Genomic DNA, 11,472 nt, shown 5'->3' on the forward strand with positions numbered 1-11,472 from the left:
GTATTATTGTGATCTTTTTATAGTCAATTTTACTTTGTTATTATCAGTTATTACATCATTACTTGGAAAAAAATATATTGCATAATATGTTTGTTGATTTATAATAAAGATATGTATGTGTATTTTTTTTTATTTAGTACAATAAATCGTACATTTGTGTTTCGTTTTCTTTAAAGTTTAGTTGACATAAAAATTAATTATATGCTTTATGTATGGTTATATTAATGTTATTATATTTTGTTGTTGTTCTTTTATTCTTAGAAGATATTTATGATTATCTAATTGTGTTTTTCTTTTTCTTTTTTGCAAGTATCACTCTATAATTCTTACTCTTTCAGTTGGTATCACAATTATCGTAAGCATCTCAACTCTCTATCTAATTAAATTTACGTATATGTTTTGTTAATTTTGAAATTATTTAATATTATTTATTGTTATTATTATTAGTAGTATATGACCACAAAAATTGTAATAAATTGTATTATTGTGATCTTTTTATAGTCAAATTTACTTTGTTATTATCAGTTATTACATCATTACTTGGGAAAAAATATATTGCATAATATGTTTGTTGATTTATAATAAAGATATGTATGTGTATTTTTTTTTTTTTAGTACAATAAATCCTACATTTGTGTTTCGTGGAAAAATTATATGTTTTATGTATGGTTATATTAATGTTATTATATTTTATTGTTGTTCTTTTGTTCTTAGAAGATATTTATGATTATCTGATTATGTTTTTTTTTTCTTTCTTTCTTTCTTTTCTTGCAAGCATCACTCTATGATTCTTACATTCCTTCACTTCGTATCACAATTGTAGTAAGCTTCTCAGCCACTAATTTAATTGGAAATTATTTGCTTAGTTTGTAATTTTTTATAGAGATGATTTGTAAAAAATGTACTTTCAGATATTGTAATTTTTTAATCTCAGTAGTACAGTATATTAAAGATACTGTGAAAACGCATCTTCAGATATGGTTTAACTCATTGTAGCATTTAATGTAGGATATATTTGAAATGGAGCCTGGGTCATTCGATCATTCTCTGCCAACCCAACAACAATATCACATCTCTAATGATGCAATGGAAGGCAATGTACGTTGCAAGAACCAAATTTATTAATATCCTAATAATATCTACAATTATTCAATTTACATGAAAATAATTTCAACATTAGCAATATAACATTGTACATTTTTAAAAAAAATTCAGGTTTCCACGTTACGAGTGTGACCCCAACGGTTTGCACCCCCCGACAGTTAGGCAAGCGTATCACCCCATATTTGCATCAATGTAGACTATACCGTGTTACCCGCCTATCACATATAGATATTGACTGGAGTCTTATCACTTCTTTGGTGGAGCGGTGACAATCTGAAACCCATACATTTCACCTACCAAATTGTGAAATGTCGATCACTCTACAAGATATAACAATCATTACAGGATTGCCTATTGATGGCAATGCAGTGTGCGGGCCCACTAATATGGAATGGGGACCAGTTTGTCAGAATTTACTTGGAGTGACACCACCTGAAACTGCATTGACATATGGTAGCCTTAAAATAACATGGGTTAGGAATACATTCTTGAACCTACCAGAGGGTGCCAATGCTATAACAACCCAACAGTATGCTAGGGCATACATGTTCCAGGTCTTGGCTTTACTATTTGGAAATAAGAGCCAAAATAAAATGCATTGCTGCTTTCTCAGGCTGTTAGCGGACTTTGGTGTAGCTGGGCAACATAGCTGGGGTAGTGCCACGCTTGCTTTCCTTTATAAAGAGTTGTGTATTGCTTCTATTAAAAAAACCACAGAGGTTACAGGTCCTATTTTCATATTACAATTATGGGCATGGGAGCATCTTCCATATCTGACCCCAATTCCAATAATTCCAATAAATTTAAATGGTGACGACCCATACGGTTGCAGGTATAATATTTACTTTCTATTTCTATACAATATTGTATACTGTAGCGTTTATCCTTAATACTTCCAAACCCTAAAATCAGTGGCAATCATTAATTGTGTATAGGTGGGATACTAGGAGAACTTATACTCACACACCAAAGCATGTTCTACCTGCGTACCGTTCTAATCACGATACACATAATAAGGATCAGGTAATATATGTTGTCACAATGCATCAATGGTTAATTTACTAGTTATATTATTGTCTTGATCGATTATAACATAGTTATTGTAATTGAAATTGCAGGTTATTTGGACACCATACGATAATTATTTGCATCCATGGTGTCTTGTAGGACAACATATATAGCTTACAACAGAGCCATTGCTATGTTTCCAAATTGTTGAGTATTACCATCCAGAGAGAGTCATGCGACAATTTGGATTGTTGCAAAGATGTCCAAAGTGGCCTACTGACAATTTAGATAAATCTGTACATTGTGTAAAGTTGACAGGAAAGGCTGGTGTTGATTGGTGTAGGCATCATGCACATTACTATCAACTTTGGAACCAGCGAGCTCAAAATATAGTTGGAGATGAAAATTTTCATCTAGATGTGGACTACACAACATGGTACCACCAACATGGCCACTTATTTACGACACCAGAGGCGGCTGCCCATATGTACCAGGTTATTATTTTAGCATTTTCAATATTGCACTAATATTGATAACAAATTATTATTTTAGCATTTTCAAAAATATTGCACTAATAATTTTTTTTCTTTTTATGTGGCAGCAAACGGAAATTAATAAGATGTTAACTTCAGCTGTTGCAAACCAAGGGAGGGCTGACCTGACTGCACAACAAGTCCTTCCGGCAATAGTAGAGGGCCTTACTTGAGTGAAGTTATCAATGGAAGCAGATATTTCCTCCGTCCTTATTGAGAGGGTGACACACTTTGGGCGACGACAAAGGCACCAAGGAAGACATGGTAGACAACGTAGAAATGATGAAGCTGGACCATCCACGTCTACCTAAGCTGGACCATCCACGTCAACCCAAGCTGGGCTATCCACATTTGCCCATAATGAGCCTACCACCCTTAACAAGTATAATCCAATTAATGTCAACGAGTATTGTATGTCTTTATATCAACAGATTGGATTATCCACTTCCATAGGACAAGGATTAGAGGGTTTGTTTAGTTATGACCACTATCCCCAGCCTAGTTCAACCCCTCCCTCTTATCATCCATCGCCACCTCCATACTATTCTGGGCAATACAATTATGGCCAAGATGCTCAGTTTAGTTATGAACAACCTTCCCAACCATCCCCTCATGTTGGTGATTTCTGCACACCACCAAAGACATGGGCATGTGCTCCGAACTCTGAGGAAGAGGCTTCTGTAACAGACTCTGAGGAAGATGCCTCAAATGAGGATAGTGGGGAAGATGCAGAAGATGCAGAAGATATGGAGGTGTCATCAGATAATGAAAGTGATGAAGGTGGTAATTATCAAACAGATTTTGATATTAGAACACAGCCAAGGCGTATGGGGAATAGTCCTATGCAAGCACGAAGGTACCCTCAACGAGTAAATAGGCATCCTCCACGTTGTGGAACACAACAAAAACTTCATGTACCCCATCGTGGAAATCACTAATCAATTAAACAAAATATATTAAAGTATTATCGTTGTTTATGCATCATTGTAGCAAAAAATATTATGCCTAGATAGTATATATATCACGTTATACTACTAACTGTAAGGCCTTTGCAAAAATAAGAAATGTGTACACATATTTGGTATTTGAAATTAGTGCCCAATTAATTTAATCATACATCTATTTAATATAATTTTCCAATCCACAACCTCTCTTCCAAACCCTTGTAAAAGTGTCAAAGAAAAATAAAATTTTCACCATCTAATTTTCGTCCAAATTTACAGTAGTAATTTGTGAGTTAATTTCGGCCTTCAAAAAATGTGAATTTCAAAAAACTCAAAACATAAAAATTGTAGATATTTAAGTCATGGTTCCAGCCCATCTAGTCTTAAGTCAATTGGATTTTTGAGGAGAGAGATACGTCTAAAATACTGATTAGTGCTCAAATATGATTTTTCCTCTTTAGATTGTGGCCCTTTGATTTATTTCCTTATTTGAAGCTTTCAGACATGGTAAAGGACCCAAGCACTCCATAAAAGTATATATTTGAAGGTGTTATCGAACCCCTAAACTATAATACGTAATATATATATACACACACACATGCACACACACACACAAAAAATAAATAAACATACACCCCAATCAAACTTGCAGTGATAGAAAACATTGTAGAATATGGAATTAGTACCAACTTGTTCTATCAAATAATACAAACTAACAATATGGTCTAACTCCTAGAAAAAAAAAACAGTCCAACCAATCTACTGAAGTAGATTGAATACTTATGTTGGGTCATTCAGTTTGGCCACTAGTGGAGCCAGCCACAGTTCGAGTGGGGCATGTTCTTCTGTTATGGCCTTCTTGCCTACAGAGGCTGCACAATGGCCTTGATTGATGCTCTGTCCCTAAATCCATTTCATTTAGAAGCCGAGTTGATCTTGGTCGACCTTTTGCACAGCGCAACCTCACATTAGGATACAAGACCGAGAAATCAGGCTCATTCCAATGTACATTGTCTGGAACCATGCGAAATCTAGGTGCATAACAAGCAACTTGTTCTTCCAAACAGTAACAGCGGTCGATATATCGCATTGCAGAGATGCCTTGATATTTACACACGGCAATGACATGTGAGCACGAAATCTTATAAACCTGCCATTTTTGACAACCACAAGTGCTCTCCCTTAAATTTACCTCATGACGATGATTACCCCTATATGCAGAGTTAGGGTTTATTGGTGTTTTGACTTCAAATAGATCATCTTCATGACTAAACACAGTAACTGAATGCTTTGGTGCCTTTTTTTCCCATTTATTGAATTTATTCTTTGCATAGGCTGTAATGCGTTCACCAGCTGTAATCTCTGCACGTGCCTTAGTATACCGATCGGCAAAGTAGGCTACACAACGGTAGTATGTAAGCTCGACTAACGCAATTTTGGTCAGATTTCTAGCACTCTTTAGAACACCGTTGAAGCTTTCAGACAAATTTGTGGTCATTGCCCCATAGCGATGTCCACCATCGTGTGCCAATGTCCACTTCTGCACTGGTAATTCCCTTAAATACTTATCACCATCTGCATTTAATTGAGTAATTCTATCCCTTGTTATTTGATACTTTCGTAGCTGATTCTCCATGCCTGCCCACATTACCATAGCCTTCAAGTTTTTATTCCCAATTTTTTGATTGAAATTGCTAGCCACATGGCGAAGACAAAAACGATGATGCCAACGTGTCGATTCACATATAACCCGTATCGCTGACATTATACCAGGGTGGCGATCAGATATGACACATAACTCATCTCGATTAGTGACATTATTCTGAATACAACGCAAAAACCAATACCAGCTATCATCAAATTCCTCCTCCACAATGGCAAAGGCAAGTGGAAAAAGTCTATTGTCACCATCCCAAGTTGATGCAATCAATAACTTACCTCTGTACTTACCATATAGGAAAGTTCCATCTATACTAATCACTGGCCTACAATGTTGAAAACCTTCAATTGATGGACCAAAAGCCCAGAACACTCTTTCGAATATAGCACAGCCTGGCACAGTAGCAGGTACCGTTCTCCAAATAACCCTGCTGCCCGGGTTTGAATCAGTTAAAGCTTTCAACCATTTTGGCAATAATTGGTAAGATTTGTCCCAATCACCAAATGCTCTACCAATTGCCTTCTGTTTCGCCTCCCACACCTTAAAATAAGAAGGCCGGTATTCGTACTTATTGTAAAGACTTTGTTGAAGTGAACAAATCCTTATGTTTGGATCATCTTTGACAATATCCCTCAACTCTTTCTCAATAATATGAATGTCTAATTGCTCGTGATCTTGTGTGAGCGTGGACTCCGTACATGTGTGTGGACCATTGTATTTCCTAACCTCAAAGAACCCATGCGTAGCCCGGAAGCATGCTCGAAGACGCCAAGAACAATTTTTGCAACGTACAGACCAACATGCTGGATCTGACTCTTTTATACTAAATGTTTGGTTCCTCTTGATGTGATATTGTTTAACAACAGCTTGTAGTTCATCCTTATCAGCAAAAAGCAATCCCACATAAAACTCTTGGGTAGGGTCCCAAGTACTTTGAATGGGCTTTTCAAATGGTGGGGTTGGATCAATCATATTATCCCACGTGTTCTGTGAAAAGCTCAGTGATGAAGGTTGATGGAACGCCATTGCTGGACTGCTTTCATGATTAGGTTCATTGGGAAGCTCCTGTTCATCTCCAACATCATTAAGGACCTCGTCGTTATCAAGTTGGTCATTACAATCCATGGCCCGCATCCTTTCTGATAATGTATGGACCGCATTTTCAGTAGTAGCAGCTATGCGGTATGTATCATTGGGATCATTAGCAGCTCTCAGAGTGGCGGTTTGGTCATACTGAGCTTCAAACTCTGGTGCAACATGCTCAGTTAGGTTATCATAGTCAACATCATTGGTGTTCATTGGCCGATACATGTTGGTCCTCAGTTGCAACATGGGTATATGGAGCATGATAGTCAGCACCACCAATGTTGATTGGGGAACGAGCCACATCTTCAGAATAATGACCAGTATGAGTGGCATATAGATCATGAAAGTGCCCGCCATGTGAATAACTGAACGGTGCACTCGGTCCTTCGTTGCCATATCGAATGGGAAAAACATCTTGGTGGCTTCTTATGGGCTCCACACCCACGTACAACTCTGCACCTACAAAACCATATTGGCAGTCTAACATATCGAATATTGCATTGACACCATTATCATCTTCTACCAAAATTTGTTGGTAATTCACAGGATGTGGATGACATTGAAAAGGAAATTTATACCAAATAGTAAGTTTTGAATCTTCTCTGTTTATATGAAGCGTGGATGCTACTCTATCACATAGATCTTCAAATGTCACACCCCTGCTTAATGAAAGCATAGAAGGAGGTGGCCCTTGATAATAAACCCCATTTTCGCCATGTTTAATTATTCCACCGGAATGGATGAGAAAAATGAACAACTTTTCTGCCATTCACACTAAAACATAAAAGTAGTATTAATATATTAACACTACACAACCATTAAAATGCAATACAAGAAGGTAATCCATTAAAAATATTCAATGTTTAAATAGCTAGAGTTAAAAGAATTCTATTAAAGAGGATTTGTTCACTGATAATTTATTATTGTCTATCATAGTAGTTAAACTTATTTAGAATGATCTGTTATGGTTACATAAATTATTTTATGTTGCTCTTCATTTTGCTTCTTCTAAAATAAGACAGATTATATTTCTCATGCATCATTACGATAATAGATAAATATTTATAATATCGTATAATTTTTGTTATTATTATTATAACTAAAACTTAGATTTTTGATTTAGGGGCATATACTAACCTTTTTTTTTTTTGGGTTTTCTTATAGCATACATGTATATTTTAGGCTAACAAAGTAAGAATTCTTTAAGAAAAATTTATGTCAATTTTAAAATTTATTTTTGCTATATGAAATTTTAGGCAAGACCCATAATTTAAAACATATCATACAAATCAATTCTTGTTGCAAAACACATAATACAAAAACAAGATTTTCATGAACAAATAATTTAACAAAAACAAAATTTTCATGCTTAGCTATGCCCCTAAAACATATCAACATGAATATTATAAAAAGAAAAGTAACTACTTAAAGAGATGTAACTCACCTTGTAAAATGATAACCACGAATAGGTATTTGCAAGTGTTGTTCCTTATAATTGTTTGTAGAATGTATGGCACGCATGAATTGAAAATGGTTGATAGAATTATGAGGAGAATAAGAGTGAAGAAGAAGGCTGATATAATTTTTAGGGGGAAAAGAGTGGAAAATAAGAAACGTGAAAACTATAGTAATATTGGTGTTGTTTAAATAAGATGCAAGTTTCGTACAAGTTAAATTCTTAGATTTTAAACTGTACTAATAGAAATTGACCAAATACAGCAAGGACCATCTCTGCAAAAAATCTCAAAGTGTCTTTGTTTTTTTTGTTTACAGTGCACATCAATCATTTATAAATCTCTGCAAATCCTGCAAAGAATCTCTGCAAAATCCTCAATTTTTTTTTGTTTTTTTGTTGTTTACACCGCGCACATCAATCATTTTTTCTTCCATAAATTTCTCCCATGCATGGATAAGAATCTGAATAAGAATATCTATGTACTTTAAATTGTACTAATAAAAATTTACCAAATACAATACAGTTCATAAAAAAACAAAAAGCCAAAAAGATGAGGAGACTTGTCACAACACAGTTCATAAAAAAACAAAAAGCCAAAAAGATGAGGAGACTTGTTACAGGGAGGAGTGATAAAAAGTAAAAAGAATATCTGAAACCAAATTTTAGGCGTGATATGGTTTTATTGGGAAGGATGAATGGAATCATTTCAGGCAGAAAATAAAAATGAGAGGAAGAGGTGAATATTTTCACAACAAATTATAAGTGTCAGGTTGTTACTAGTTGTTATTGTTAGGGCAAAAAAGTATCTTAGCGTTGGGTTCAAATTTGAACTAACAACAACTAACCACCTATGATTTATTTTAAATATAAAAATGTTGTGTACGTTTTTTTTTTCCTTTTATTTCGGCAATGCCACTGCAAAGAATTTCTGCAAAATTCTCAGTTTTTTTGTTGTTTACACCGTGCACATCAATCATTTTTTCTTCCATAAATTTCTCCCATGCATGGATAAGAATCTGAATAAGAATATCTATGTACTTTAAATTGTACTAATAAAAATTTACCAAATACAACACAGTTCATAAAAAAACAAAAAACCAAAAAGATGAGGAGACTTGTCACAACACAGTTCATAAAAAAACAAAAAGCCAAAAAGATGAGGAGACTTGTCACAACACAATTCATAAAAAAACAAAAAGCCAAAAAGATGAGGAGACTTGTTACAGGGAGGAGGGATAAAAAGTAAAAAGAATCTCTGAAACCAAATTTTAGGCGTGATATGGTTTTATTGGGAAGGATGAATGGAATCATTTCAGGCAGAACATAAGAATGCGAGGAAGAGGTGAATATTTTCACAACAAATTATAAGTGTCAGGTTGTTACTAGTTGTTATTATTAGGGCAAAAAAGTATCTTAGCGTTAGGTTCAAATTTGAACCAATAACAACTAACCACCTATAATTTATTGTAAAAATAAAAATGTTGTGTACGTTTTTTTTTTCTTTTATTTCGGCAATGTCACTGCAAAGAATCTCTACAAAAATCTCAGTTTTTATTTTATTTTTTATTTATGGTACACATCAATCATTTTTTCTCTTCTATAACTTTCTTTCATGTACGTTTTAGAATTTAAGTACTTTGAATAATAATCAAACGGTACTTGAATTTGTTTCAGACAGACGGACAAGACAAGAATCAAACACTCAGCGTACTTGAGTTTGTCGTTTTCCCCTCCGGCAATGCCAATTAATTTTCCTTTTTTTTTAATTTTTTTTCTCATTTTTGGCAATTGTATTGCCACAATTTTTTTTTCCTTTCCCTTATTTCGGCAACACCATGGCCACAATTCTCTCTCTCTTTTTTTTTTCCCCTATTTTGACAATCCCATTGCCATAATTCTTTTTTTTTTCCCCCTATTTCGGCAATCCCATTGCCATAATTCTTTTTTTTTCCCCCCTATTTCGGCAATACCATTGCCACAATTCCTCTTTTTTTTTTCTTCCCCCTATTTCGGCAACACCCTGGCCACAATTCTCTTTTTTTTTTTCTTTTTTTCTTTTCCCTATTTCGGCAATTCCATTGCCATAATTCTTTTTTTTTCCCTATTTCGGCAATACCATTGCCACATTTTTTTTTTTTTTCCCTATTTCGGCACTACATGGCCTCCATTCTTTTTTTTTTTCCCCCCATTTCGGCAATTCCATTGCCACAATTCCTCTTTTTTTTTTCCCCCTATTTCGGCAATCCCATTGCCATAATTCAATTTTTTTTTTCTTTTCCCTCCATTTTCGGCAATGGGATTGCCACAAATCTTTTTTATTTTTTCCTTTTGGGCACTCGCGCATGGGTACTCAGTGGAGCGGGCAGGGCTGGGCAGAAGGAATTTCAACAACACTGTTGCCGAAATTCCAAAATTTCTCTCTCCTCAGTTTCTATTTTCTCTCTCATACTTTTCTTCGAATTTCGGCAACACTGTTGCCGAAATTCACTCTCTCTCCTCATTTTCCCAAATAACTTCGAACAGTGACTATAACCCCAAAAAACTTCACTTTTACCAATATTTACCCAAAAAACTTCAATAATACCACTAAATAAGGTAGAGGAATTTTTTCAGTTAAAGTTGTCATAACCTCACCTTTGAGGTTCAGGATTACAACTCTCAATCTAGCCTCATTTAAATCTCTGAACAATATCAAGGAACAAATAATTTTTTTTTTATAAGATAAAAATTATACTCTAACCTAATCTAAGTACTATATCTGTGTAGGAAACTGTAATACCCCGACCCAACTCTATAATTAAACTATGTGTTTAATGATTAATTACTATTTTAAGCCACTTTCTTTCTAAAATTAATATAAGAGAATTTAATAAATATATTATTTTATAATGCCATTGAATAAGAATTGTAAAGATTATAAATAATTAAAAAGCTAATTTTATTATGTATATATATACTAAGGGTGAGTTTGGTTAGGCTTTTTGAGAAAGTGCATAATGAAAAAGTAGAGTTTTCAAAAAGTGCATAATGAAAAGGTGCTTTTTCAAAAAGCTGAGTGTTTGGTAAAAGCTGTTAAAAAGTATTTTTTGAAAAAACTGAGTATTTGGCTAGCACTTATAAAAGTTGCAGTTTGAGGGATAAATTACCAAAAATGACAATGTATATATAAGGGAGTTTATTTCATACTTAAATCAACTACTTTATATACTTAAATCAATTTTTCTCTTTCTAAAAAAATTATTTTTTTCTCATCAATATTAGCTAATAATAACCTACCACTTAAGATTTATTGTGAAAGTATTGTGAAGTTATTGTGATAATTGATACTGATTTTAATTTGAACGTACTATTACAATTATTTTTTTCTCTTTCTAAAAAAATTATTTTTTTCTCACCAATATTAGCTAATAATAACCTACCACTTAAGATTTATTGTGAAAGTATTGTGAAAATATTGTGATAAAAATTGATACTGATTTTAATATGAACGTACTATTAAAATTATTTTTTTCTCTTTCTAAAAAAATTATTTTTTTCTCACCAATATTAGCTAATAATAACCTACCCGTTAAAATTTATTGTGATAACATTTCCTTCTTCTTTTTTTCCTTTTTTTTTTTCCCCTCTTTTTTTATCCTCCACACACAGCATTTCTTTCTCTCTTTTTTCCCCCCCTCTTTT

The 11,472-nt window shown here is 33.9% G+C and overlaps 1 protein-coding gene across 1 annotated transcript; it reads right to left on the reverse strand.

Moving 5' to 3' along the window:
* Positions 1–4,379: 4,379 nt before the first annotated feature.
* On the reverse strand, positions 4,380–6,731 carry LOC142625506 (uncharacterized). The gene has a single exon (XM_075799148.1). The coding sequence runs from the start codon at positions 6,729–6,731 to the stop codon at positions 4,380–4,382; it is 2,352 nt and encodes a 783-aa protein (XP_075655263.1).
* Between the last annotated feature and the right edge of the window lie 4,741 nt (positions 6,732–11,472).

The sequence above is a fragment of the Castanea sativa genome, chromosome 2 (genome assembly GCF_040712315.1).
Source record: "Castanea sativa cultivar Marrone di Chiusa Pesio chromosome 2, ASM4071231v1".
NCBI lineage: Eukaryota > Viridiplantae > Streptophyta > Magnoliopsida > Fagales > Fagaceae > Castanea > Castanea sativa.

What these genes read in the sequence shown, in the direction of transcription:
- LOC142625506 (XM_075799148.1), bottom strand. Translation starts at nt 6,731, where the DNA reads ATGGCAACGAAGGACCGAGTGCACCGTTCAGTTATTCACATGGCGGGC.